Source organism: Rhodnius prolixus, unplaced genomic scaffold, assembly GCF_049639745.1.
Source record: "Rhodnius prolixus isolate KJV_2025 unplaced genomic scaffold, Rpr scaffold_6, whole genome shotgun sequence".
Classification (NCBI taxonomy): Eukaryota; Metazoa; Arthropoda; class Insecta; order Hemiptera; family Reduviidae; genus Rhodnius; species Rhodnius prolixus.
The window spans coordinates 26,076,018-26,089,830 of record NW_027411634.1 but is presented as its reverse complement, the minus strand read 5'-3'; the positions used below and the strand labels follow the sequence as shown (position 1 = coordinate 26,089,830).

General features: G+C 31.9%; 2 protein-coding genes across 3 annotated transcripts in view; one reads left to right on the top strand and one right to left on the bottom strand.

Annotated features, from left to right (window-relative positions):
- Window positions 1-13,813, bottom strand: part of Oct-TyrR (Octopamine-Tyramine receptor) — a 464,127-nt gene that overhangs the window by 334,163 nt on the left and 116,151 nt on the right. The window lies entirely within an intron of this gene.
- Window positions 990-10,904, top strand: LOC141460387 (uncharacterized). The gene is made up of 3 exons (XM_074140319.1): window positions 990-1,227; window positions 2,087-10,546; window positions 10,631-10,904. The coding sequence occupies exon 2, from the start codon at window positions 3,694-3,696 to the stop codon at window positions 9,082-9,084; it is 5,391 nt and encodes a 1,796-aa protein (XP_073996420.1). The 5' UTR covers window positions 990-1,227; window positions 2,087-3,693; the 3' UTR covers window positions 9,085-10,546; window positions 10,631-10,904.

Sequence of the window (13,813 nt, the reverse complement as noted above, 5' to 3'; positions counted from 1 at the left end):
TTTCGTGAATGAAGTGTCATATTCAAAATTTTATGTAGATTTGCATTTTAGAAGTCTCGACGCTGTGCATATTTGGGAGGGGAGTTCGCCCAATGTATGTAAGGCCCCCTCCAATATTATTATTACTGATAACTCTGTAAATCTTAGCCCGAATTGATAAAATTTGGGAGGATGAAAGGGTTAGGGCCCCCACTGCATAACAGTAAAGCGACGGTCTGCTCTTACACCTATTGAGGGGAAGTCTTGCAATCGTTTCAAATTATCAATGTGGGTGTATGAAGGGAGCACATTTTCTCAGAAAAGACTTCCGCGTGTTACTTTCTTCCAACATGGACATTTTATTGCACGGTAGATTAAGCTTCCCTTAAAGTGTAACGAGTTTCTCTCTCTCTCTCTCTCTCTCTCTCTCTCTCTCTCTCTCTCTCTCTCTCTTTCTGTTTCAGTGTGTTTGTGCCTGTGCGATTATCAAATCAAATACCAGAAATCGCAGAACGTTATATGTCTTAGCTTAGATGATCCAATAAGGTTTTAGTCAAAATTGGTCTGCCGGAAGTATCACTTTAATGAGTAGATTTTTCAGTTTGTCAGGTATTTCTGGGAAACTTATACACGAAATCCGGATAAGCCTTAATTTCTAAAGTTATTAGAATTAAATATAACAAGCGTCCCAAGTTGTAGAATATTTGTGTGTTTAATTTAAAGAATAATACTAAGAGGAAGTTGTGAGAGGTTGTTACCAGATTTTGTTCATAGAAATTATTATTTCTGAGAAAATCTTATTCCAAAAGTTGCGATAAGAGAACTTCGTCCATTAAAACTGTTTGTATTATTAATTTGTATTTGTTGCTGAAAAGAAAGAGTCAATAATAATAAAGTTTTCTATAATTTAATAAACCATGAAGAAATGTCTTCATAGAAACATTCAGAAATAATATCTATAATTAATCCCCAACTTGAATAAATTCTATTAGACTTTACTCTTTCCCTCTGAATAGTAAACAATGAACATGGTATAGTTTTAATTTAATAAACTTTAAACTTATTTAAACTTAACTTAGTGGCGTGATTTCCCCCTCCTTTATCTTTTGAATGCACTATAAAGTGGAAATAATTATTTAATCTAAATCAAACGTCTTTTGACATTCGTAGAAGAAGTGCTTGTTATTTTTTCTATTTTATTAGCTACTAAACTATTTATTGAAGACTTCATACATCCTTCTCAATTTGGTAAGTAGATTTTTTGTAATTATTTAGTTAAATACATTTTAATTCAGAAATTACTCTTATTAGGCGGTTGATTTTAGTCCGATTAATTGCGCTTAACTGCTGATGTCTGTCTAGATGAAAAGTGATCCTAGTTCTGACTGATTGTTAAAATTCACTTCCTTTATCAATAAGTTAATGAATATTGTTTAGAGTACTTTCGTTGCTCGATCGGAAAAATAAAGTAATTACCTTCTTGTTGTGATGTGGATACTCTAATTTATTTATTTTTTATCCATTTTTTGGAGGTATCTCCCCGCTTTTATGACCAACTTTTTTTTTTTACTTTTTCACTTCCTCTAAGACAAGTATTGCGCCCTTGTAAAAATTTTCCGTTTCAACTTTCCACTGGAAATGTCTATATGCGCACATACTGTATAGTATATAGCGTTGTGTGTGTTGTCAAAATATCTCAAATCGAAAATCGTATGAAACTGAAACTCTATATTGCAATCAGGTTCGACAAAGCCCTCAGACAATACAATCCCTAAACCGGAAGTCTCTACTACGCTGCTTTAGTGAAGAATTTCTCCGTTTTTCATTGATTTTATTTTTATTCTCCTCTAAGTTTTTTTTTTTATTTATTTTGGTAAATTGCAAATCTATCTTATACCATAGCACATTAATGAATTTGGATAACTATAAACTAAATTTCCGCCCATGCTGTTTGTTTTATAATCAATTATTGTTCTAAAAGTTCTTTTTTGTTTATACATCAAATTAAAATATTTCCAATTTAAAAAAAATTACTTTTTAAAGTTTTATGTTTCATTGCAAAAAACAAAATTTACTTCATTTTTCGAACCTAAATTTTTTTTTCCAGAGTCGAAGGAAACATTACGTTAAGTATTTATATTAAGTATTAGTTATTTATTTCTAAATACTAAAGATTTATATTATAGATATGTCTTCTAAACACCGGAAAAAAAAGCAAACAATTAAAAAATTAGTATCGGGTATTAGACAGACAATTGACAGCACTGCTGAGCTCGAAAACTGTAGTTTATACACTATTGTGACTCCCGCCGCAACTAAGCTACAACGGTACTACGTTAAAAATCGCGACGGAATAGTAACTAAACAGCGACAATATAACTTAAGAAAAAAAATAGAAACAAAAGAAAAACAGAAAGTGTACAATTTGGAACACAAAGAAACAATAGCAAGGAAACAGAGAGAGTATGATTTTGCTCATACAGAAGATAAAAAAAAGAAACAAAAAGAGTATGATTTAGCTCATAGAGAGAAAATACAGAAGAAGCAGAGAGAGTATGATCTAACTAATAGAGAGAAAATACAGAAGAAGCAGAGAGAGTATGATCTAACTCATAGAGAGAAAATACAGAAGAAGCAGAGAGAGTATGATCTAACTAATAGAGAGAAAATACAGAAGAAACAGAGGAAATATGATAAAGAACACATAGATAAAAAAAGAAATCAGCAAAGAGTGTATAATGTTGCCCATAAAGTGGGCATAGCAAGGAAACAGAAACAAAAAGACAGAACAAATAGCGAGCAGAAAATTAAAAAACAAAGAAATTACAATGAAAAGAAAAGAAGCGAAATTAACATCAGACAAGAAAGGTATAATGAAAAGAATCGCGCTGTAATAAATTTAAAAAGAAATATTCGGTACTTTTTGACTCGCCAAAACGTAAATAAACCCTCGGCGTCATTCGCATCTTTATTAAAGAAACGGATTCAAACTCGAAAAAAAATTAGTACATTTCAAGATGAATGCGCGCTAATAAATAAATTGTGTTTATCCTTAAAACGGAATCATCAGTTCAATAAACACCGCCGCGTAAGGAATAAAATTAATCGCACAATGTCTTATTACCTGATAAAACATTCTAAACATTTAACCGGAATTGCTCGATCCTACTTTAGATATCTAAATAATAAATTAAAAGCCGTTGTCGATGAGGCCGTTAATAAGTTCGAAGTAAATAAAATTAAAACACTAACACCTAAAAATATCGTAAAAGTATTCGGAGGTAAACAAAAACACACGACACATTCTGAACCTTATTTCTACGAAAGTTCCTACAGCGTGGTTCCTCCCGGACATATATTGCTCGCTGATAATCACACCGTTTTCGTGAATAGGCACAATTTTAAAAAGTACATTACTAAAGATAATAATATAGTAGAATGGCCTTGCGGTATCACTTGTAAATTTTCAAAACCAAGTATGAGCACGATTTTAAATAAATTAGTTGAATTAGTAAAAAGCAATATTAATGAAATGTCAATCAAAAAGCTTGCGAACACATGTAGGTACAGACATCTCAATAAAAAAGGACACACCGTACACTGCGCTTCACACAACAGTACGAGTATATTTAAATGCAGTACACTTTTGCAAATTCTTTCTGAATTATCGGTACATTACACCGCGTTAGGAACTTAAAAAGACAGATTTACACCATGCGTAATCTATCTTTCAAAATTAATCGTGTAACTTCGTATATAAATAAAGCAATTAATGTCGAATCAATTTTACGGTCCGTTAATGATTTAAAAAAGTTTCTCAGAACACTTAAAATCGACACTAATAAATTTAAAAAATATGTACCTTCCACTAGTTGCGACACCAACGAAATAAACATTTTGACTAAATATAAGAAAAACTTGTCTTCGTTAAAAAGTAAAGTAACTTCTTTTCCGGAAAATTTTTGCGCATGTTGCAACATCTTATTTTATGACGAGGATTTAAAAGATTTTACTAAATTTCAAAAAAAAAATAATAAATCGTGGCGAACTATAATTATTTATATTAATAAAAATTATGATAAAGTTCATTCGGATAATATTAAAATTTGTACATACTGTGCACAAAAATTAAATCAAAATTGTATTCCCGGACGCGCCGCTTATAACTGTTTAGAGGTAGATCCCGTGCCAGAAGAAGTTGGTAAGCTGAATATTTTCGAAACTATGCTGACCCAATTAGTTAAATCGTTCCAATGTGTTATTCGTCTCCAGCCGAAAAAAGGGAAAATTGCGGTCAGCGAAAAACTTAAAGGGTTAAAGGGTCGCGTCACTTATTTACCCCTCCCTTTGCAGAAAAACGTGGACCTACTTCCGAACGAACTGCCCCAAAATCATGAAGTGGTTGTACTGGTTAATGGTGTACCTACACAAAACCGAGTCATATGGCGAGATTTAGTGAGCGCGAATAAAATTTACAAAGCGATTGCCGCGTTAAAAGAAATTAACCCGTTATACGCGAACGTTAATCTAAATGTAAAATTGTTACCGAATATCAACGAAAATATAGGTAATAAATATACTTTTAAGGATGTATCCGGGGCATCCATAAAAAAAGTAGATAGTACAACTTTTTATAAAACCGGATTTTATACTTTTCACTCCCTTCATCCGATAAATATGAACGCAGTTGAATCGAGCGAAATCGAATCGTATCAAATGCAGCAAATGAAGGGAGATTACGTCTCGGTTTTTGATAAAAATTTAGATTATTTAACATTTCCGCATTTATTTCCTAAAGGCAGGTTCGGAAAATTTGACATAAATAGAAATATTCCTCTGTCGGACGCTGAGTATCGTAAATCGCGAATATTGAATAAAGACGGGCGATTTCGGCGTGATCCTTGTTATTTATTTCATCTGTTAAATGACAGTGAATTTAAATACCTAGGCGGGGCGATTGCTCACTTGTTAAACGTTCGCGCTTACAAACCGTACACGGTCAATGATATTTTAACTAAAGTTGCCGTAAACGATGAACAGTTAGAACAGCATTTAATCAATCTATTTAGTTCGTTACGGGGTACTAAAGAATATTGGCAACGTCGTCGCCAAGAACTCAATGCCATGACACGCGATTTTGGGGCGCCGACTTTTTTTGTAACTTTGTCATGCGCAGAATATGATCATTCCGAATTATTACAATACATTGTCAAAATTAATAAAGCTGTTCCTAACGTGGAGAAAATGTCCGCCGGGGAGTTATGCGCGTTAGATCCGACAAGCGTGTGTAGATATTATCACCGTCTTATCCGGAATATGTTCAAGTTTCTAATAAACGATAAAATAAACCCGGTATTAGGTTTCGTGGAACACTATTTTTGGCGCGTAGAATATCAAGAAAGGGGGGCGCCGCATTACCACATGTTATTGTGGATTCGGGATAGTCCGGAAATTAATAACGATTGCTTTAAAAAGGTTGCCGATTTTATTAATACATATATTTGTGCTCAGTTACCGGATCCTTTAGAGTCACCTGTCTTGCACTCGTTTGTCCGGAAATATCAAATGCATAAGTGTAACTCGTATTGCCAACGAAAATATCGCGTAAAACAAAAAATTTATACTAAATGTCGGTTTGGATTTCCGCGTAAAGTTACTGACGAATTGATAATTAATGACATAATTTCCACAATCGCGTCTAGAGTTAAAGGTTTCGGTCCGAAACGTGTTTACGACTTGCCTAGACAGAGAAGTGAGGTTCGTATTAACGACTACAACCCGGTCCTTCTATTAGCTTCCGGCGGGTTTAACGTTGACGTGCAATTTGTTAAAGACGGAGATTTGAGATTAGTCATTTACGTAACTAGTTACATTTCTAAAAATGAAAAAACGGAATTAGAGGATCTATGGGCTGATATATGTAAAGAATCGAATAAAAAAGCGTTGTGGAGTTTAGGATTAAAAAAATTAACGCATCGGCAGATCGGGTTATACGAAACAATAGACCGGTTACTCGGGCATCATTTGTACGGTAAATCGGAAGATATGAGATATATCAGCACCACGTTTCGCGAAAATAGAAAACTATGTTTAAAACCGTATAATGAACTAAAAAATATGCCGGCTAATTCAACGGATGTATATTTGAAGTCATGGCTAAACGACTACTATCCGAATCGACCCGAAGATCTAGAAAAATTAAACTTATACGATTTTTGTCGTTATCACGATCTTTCCCGCGATCAATTAGAAGGCGAAAACCGAATAAAATTAAAAAATAATGTTATTTTAAGAAAACGTGGCAAACCTTACGTGATCCAACATCCGATATACAAAACTTTAAATACCGAACAAGATCGTAACAAATATTATCATTCCCTTTTGCTTCTTTTTAAACCGTGGCGAAAAGAATCGGATATTTTAAAAGGATTTCGGACGTACCAAGAAGCGTTTCACCATTATTCCGCGGAATTAAAAGAGGCCATGACTTATCACGATAAATTAATTATGATTGAAGAAGGAATCAAAGAACTTCGCAATAAAATTGCGGAATTCAAAGAAGAGAATTTCATTAATTTAGAAGAGGATAATATTATCCGAGAAGTGCAGGATGCAGACGTGGCGATGTTGGAAGTTTGCGCGGCGATGTATACCAGTATTGACGATCGCGATAGTAAATTTAATTTAAACGAAGATCAAAGCCGGATTTTCAATAAAATAACTCAAACACTTATCGACCAAAGTAATAATAAATGCAATAGTCAAATAAAATTATTCGTCTCTGGTGTAGGCGGTACGGGTAAATCGTATCTTTTAAAAGCGTTAAAAGTTTGGATTAACAATACATTTCCGCCTAAGAAAGACACTGTTTCAGTGGCTATAACGGCTCCGACCGGCTTGGCTGCATATAATGTAAATGGCGTCACCATTTACCGGCTTTTATCGCTCCCGGTTGAGCACCAACAAACCGCCGAATATAATAAATTAAACGTCGAAAGTTGTAGGGCAATTAGACACGTTCTTCAAGACATGAAATTGTTGATAATAGATGAAATTAGTTTAGTTTCGAGTCTCGTTTTCGCTTATATTCATCTTCGGTTGACGGAAATTGCTAAAAATAATGAACCTTTCGGTAATTTTAATATTTTACTTTTCGGTGATTTGTTACAGTTGCAGCCCGTTAAAGGTAATCAAGTTTTTAAAAAGTTAACCCGCATCGAATGTAAATCCAAACTCGGATCTATCGGTTCTGCTGATCTTTGGTCGATGTTCGAATACGACGAATTAAAAATTAACGTAAGACAGAAAAATGATAAAAGCGGTTTCATAAACACTTTGCTCAATATTCGGTCGGGTAACATCTGCGCGGAAGACATCGCACTATTAAACTCACGTGTTTTGCCAAATAACGATTTAAATAATGTAGTTGAAAATTATAAAGAATTACTCGATTGCGGTAGAAATCCGTTATGTCTCTTCGCGACTAAAGCTCAGTGCACAACTTTTAATAAACTTTATTCGGATAAATTCGCGAAAGAAATAGTTACAATTGATAGTATCGATGAAATTGATTATAACTCTAAATTATCGAATAAAAAAATAAAAGATTTGAACTTTTTAATTAATAAAATTTCGGAAGACGTCTCCCGCACTGCTAATTTATCTAAAACTATAAATTTATTTGTTGGCGCGAAAATAATGGTTAAAAGAAATATCGATATTGCTAGCGGAATTGTAAACGGAACGATAGGTACAGTAGAACGGTTTGTTTATAAAGGAAACGTGGTAGATACTTTAATAATTCTCGTTAATAACAAACCCTTTTCTTTAGAAAGGGTAAAAGCGCGATTTCAGTTGTTAAAAAATATTTACGTGCATAGGAAACAATTTCCGGTGACTCTTTCGTACGCGGTAACCATCCACAAATCTCAAGGCTTAACCTTGGATTGTTTATTCACGAGTTTAGGTAAAGAAGTGTTTGCACCGGGCATGCACTATGTAGCTCTCTCGCGGGTATCTAATGTAAACGGTTTGTATTTAATTGATTTCGATTCGTCAAAAATAAAAGTAGATATGGTCGCGATAAATGAATACCGTCGTTTAAATAAAATGATCCAATCACCATGTTTGCAAACTGCGAATAATATTTGCGTTTCCCCCACCTTCAAGTTACCAAAAAAAGAATCCCTTCTCCAATCAAATTTTAATCGCGAACTTTGTTCTAAAACGGAAATATTTGGCTTACCAAATTCTGACGGCGTTTCATGTTACGCGAATGTTGTTGCACAGTGTTTGATTAATATAGATTCCGTTAAATCTAGTCTAACGAATAACCTCGTCACTAATATAAACATAACTTTTCCGGATCCAAAAACTCGCGATAACTACCAAACAGTGAGTGTAACTTTCGAATTATTGAATATTTTAACATCCGGAATAACTCGAGGTGCCAAAAAACCTAATACCAAAAGACTCCGCGAATTGATTGCTCACGGTAGTGACGTAAATTTTAACTCAAATATTCAGCAAGACGCGCAAGAATTTCTAATATTTCTAATATCCGCTTTAAAAACAGAAAATAACATTCCTTGCAGGTTATTTGATTGTACAGTAAAATTCGTTCGAAAGTGTTTCAATTGCAATAGTTATTGGGATGACGTTCCCATTAATCTTGAGGTAATGTACTTTTTAGAATTCGGGGTTCTCCAAAATAACGAGCCGGTTACCTTTCACTCATTATTCGACTATAAATTATCGGATATAATTTGTTCAGAATGCGGGGAAAATAACATTTATATTCGTAGTAAATTATATTCGGTATCGGATTATCTAATAGTTATATTAAAGCGTTATCAAGGAAATCGTGTTTTAAATGAAATCCACTCTTTCGAAGAAAATAACATTAATATCGACGGTTTTAATTTCACACTTTCGTCCGTGATTTACCATTACGGTTCGGACCTTAACTCTGGCCACTACGTTTGCGCGATAAAAAGTCCAAATAATTCGTGGACTTTGTTAAATGACGAGACTATAAATTATAATTTTAAATTTAATCCGGGTTTAAAAGACGCGTATATTTTATTTTTAAAATCAATAACGTAACGTGCTTAAAAAAAAAAAAATCTATATTTTTAGTGAAACTTAAAATATTTTTAAATCGAATTTCAGCGGTTAGAGAGCCAGCAGATAACTGACATTTTGACTGACTGTAAATATTTTATTTGATATTATTAATTTGTTTGTGCATGTTTCTGTTTTTTGAAGTAAAAAAATTGTTTACATAGAATATGTTTTTGGCAATGAATACCTCTGTTTCAATACTTCAAATTTATTATGCCCACCTAAGTTTTTATACTATTTCACTTAAGATCTAATAACTGTGTACATTTTTTGTTTTTAGTTTTTAATAACTTGAATAGTTGATGGTACGATTCTATACCTTAGGTTCCATGTCTCAAGTCAATCACTCGCCTTGAAAGAAATTATTGCTTTATTTTCGATGTCATTTCCCGTTTTGTAATTTATTTATTTAATCAGGCCAAATATATTTCAAATAACAATAATATAAAAAGAAGATGACGCAATTTATTCAATTGTAATTTACATTTATATTTGCGAATAAAACAAATTCTATGTCTTATCGTACGATATTTATAAGTTAATTTCTGTATTTTATTTAATTGCATGTTTTAAATTTGTATATATCATTTGAATTAGTTTTCTTATACCGAATGGCCAAAAGGTCATCCCTTAATATTTCAATATTCTTATTTATAAGGTTTTGATGTTTTACTTATCTTTAAATGAACCTTTCACAGTTCCAGCCCTATAAGCAGTTAATTTAATTACATAATGGAATTGAATAACACTCCACTTCTTGTAACTTTTTAAATATTAAGATCGTTGTTTCTCCTAAATTATGAAGGAAACTTTTATTAATGAACTGAATTTAATTTTATGTTTGATGTAGTTGTAAGATTTGCACAACTAATTCAAAAGAAACAATTTATTATATTAAATAAAAAAAATTGTCCACACTGTGAAAGATTTGTTTAAAAATAATTATTTTATTATTTATTTACATATTTGTTGTACTTTTATTTTAAATGTGAGACTAAACAAACTGACGGACTAAGTCCGCCAAGCCGGTCCCAAGCCCAGGTGAGAAAGGATGAGGGGTCCGTCGGAGTTACTTATGTTTCAGGATCTAAAGGCTAACTATACGCAGAGCCAGGAGAGGGAGGATATATTCGTATATGTTTATGCTGTGTAAATATGTTATTGTTTGCAACCCTCTATAAAACTATAAATAAATCTATCCAAAAGGTACAAAAATCTCTTTAACAAAAACTTACAGTTTAAAATGTTAAGTATAAAGGTTGATTAAACGCCAAAAGGTACACAAATCAGCAGGTAACCAACATTTCATTAAACTTTATTGATATCGTTAACGTAATTTTACTGTATTAACTTTTCATTAATATTTTTTAGATTTTACTACATGTCCCAGACCCTTATGCTGGCCATTTTATTCATAATAATTTTTTTGATATAATAATAAAAGGTGAGTAATACCGTCATAATTAGTAATAAAAAGGCACTTTATTTTAACTATAATCTAAATTATTATTGTGATTTTTCTTTTTAGGCGCTTTATTCTGAATAATCATCACACTCTCATGACCATTCAAATGGAAAAGGGAAAGTAGGAGTTGGTCTATTGCTGCTGAAATCTGAATCACGGAGTTAAAATAAATTGAATCTTGAATTAGTCTTACTGCAGAATATATGAGCACAAATTATGCAGTTAATAACAAATAAACAATACTTGTAATTATAATTCATTTGCAAACTTTAATTGAATGTAGACTTTTATTGAGTATTTGTCAAAGACTTTTTGTTATCAAATAATTAGTAAAGCACTTTAATAATAACTGTTTTTGTTTTTTATTTATTTATTTAAATAATAATTGCCATCTGAAAAATATAAATATCTTTATTTTGTATATAACCTTCAGAGTAATCCATCTAGGGATAAATTAATTTAAAAATATCCTTAATTACATGGTATATATTTAGTTAGTAGTACACAGTATATACTGTATAATAAGGAAAGTAAAGTAATCGCCTATTTTTTCAGGCGGGATTTATCGTCCATCTACCAATTAGGTGACGTGGACAGGGGCGAAAGCTCATACTTAACTAAAAACAAATTTTCCTGACAAATAAATAGTAGTCTTACTGGGGATCTACCACTTACAAAGCCACGTTCTTGACTACAAGGCCAACGCCCGCCCCTAGTGTATCAACATTATATTTATATCTATAATATAAGTATAATATGTATACAAATATAAGTAATCAAATTAAAAGTGTAATTAAAGATAACTATAATAATATTTAATATTAATAAACCATGTTAAGTATTAATTATCTGTTATTTTTAAGAAGTGTGCTTGGCAAATTGTATCTAACAAATTTAATTAAAGGATGAACTTAAATCAATGATTTTTAGGTTCATAATGATGTAAAAAATTTTTTAATAAATAAATCTGACGTCACGGAAAAAAATCGGTGAATGCATTTTTTAAAAAATATTTTGAATGGCGCAGTGTCATAATTTTTTATTTTAATTGCGTTTCATTAAAAACGTGCATTAATAGTTAGATACCTCCTTTTAAAATCAATCTAAATTAAATGAAGCGAGCCTTCTCGCTACACAAAAAATATTTTGTTTATGAAAATGGCCAGCATAAGGGTCTGGGACATGTAGTAAAATCTAAAAAATATTAATGAAAAGTTAATACAGTAAAATTACGTTAACGATATCAATAAAGTTTAATGAAATGTTGGTTACCTGCTGATTTGTGTACCTTTTGGCGTTTAATCAACCTTTATACTTAACATTTTAAACTGTAAGTTTTTGTTAAAGAGATTATATATGAGTATAAATCGATGAAATCTGGGTTGTTGCAAAAAATTACAGTTATAAAGGAGGATTTGCCCTACATTATAAAGAAAATTTGGGAATTTTATCTTTTATAGTAAAAGAGAAAAAAATTGTCAAAGTTGGGTGTTTTTCAACATTACGCTTTTTCGTGCAGTTTTTGACGATCAACCCTTATACAACTGTCCTACCGGACAGTTTTAATAAATCGATGAAATTCCAAACTGTTAGGTAGCACTTTTTGAAAAAGTGTGAAATAAGGCTCTCAAAAATATTGGGACACCAGAACTGCTAGTGTTTAAACGTTCAATATTTAAAATCTCCTACTATTTAATAATTGGTTGGTAATAATTTAATAATTGCTTTTTGACTTACAATAACCCTCAAACGATCAGGCATAGGTGAAACAAGTTTTTGGTTAATTCAGGTGGTGTTTTTTTCCCATTCTTCCAGGAAACATCGTTTTAATTCATTTTTGTTAGATATTACTCGTTTACTTAAAGCACTGGCTAAATATTGCCATAAATGTTCAATGGGATTAAGATCCGGTGACTGCGGAGAGGTTTGGAAAACTTTGGGCAATTATATAACAGTCACTGACGATCACCCAAGCCGTAGGTTTGGGGTCGTTGTCTTGGTAGAATTTAGAAGACCCTAAAATACCAAATGTTTGGGCACTTTTTTCAAATTATATTTTAATATATTACTATAAACCATTTTGTGCATCATTCCATCAATAAACACTAATTCTCCAAATCCTGATGCACATTCAGCTCCAAACCAGAACTGACCCACCTCCACCCGGAGGTGCAGCTTTAAAACCCTTTAAAGTTGGCTGTAAATTCTTCTTTTCGAGTTCAGCATTCGCTTTTCTCCAGACCATAACCCTTCCATCTGACTGAAAAACATTAAATTTTGATTCATCGCTAGAGTATATCATTCCAAAAGTCACTATTTACATTGGAATATTTTTCGGCAAATTTCACTCTCTTAACACGATTTATCTTACTGAAAAAAGGATTCTTCCAGGCTACTCTACCATGATAGTCGAGTTTTCTTAGCACTCTCCGAACTGTTTCTGCTCCTTTTTTGCTCTCTGAACATGTCAAAAATTTCACATTGAAGTTTTGGAGCACTAAGTCGGTGATCTTTTTTAATTCTTTTAATATATAACGCTGCTCTCTCTCAGAGAGCAGTTGAGGACGGCCTTTTTGTGGGGTTGAAACAATTCTTTTTTCTTTTTGGTAACGCTGAATGATGTTCCACGCAGTAGATGTTTTAGGTCCGATCAGTTTTTCTGTCTCTCTAACACTTTTTATTGTCTTTGTGCAATGAAATTATAATATTTCTTTGTTCAATCGTTGTATTTGTATTTTTGCGCGACATGTTATACCTTGCTTGATTTATATAAACTAATATAATTATTAATTTCATATTGAATATATGCTTAAGGTATATATTTACAAATTGTATAAATATTCGGGCAAAACCTTGGACAAACTATAAATTATAATAGTGTCCCAATACTTATGAAAGGTAGAATTTGCACTTATTATTATATATATTTTTTTTAATCTACCAAAACATTTTTGTTTACTTATTTAAATAGTTTTTATTTAATTAATAGTAATTATAAAATGAAATGAATTTATAAAAATTTGAATAAATGGGTGCCACTTTTAATTTTCGTCAATTTTTAACTTCTGTTTGTACTGTCCCAATATTAATGGGAGTCACTGTATACAATCACAGATTTTAAATAGAATTTTTTTAATTATTTCATTACTGTCGACAATCATTTGCTCGAAATGTAGTGCAATAATTTCGAGTTGGATGAAGTTTGAAACTCGAAAGTAACACTGATCATATATTATAAATAATTGT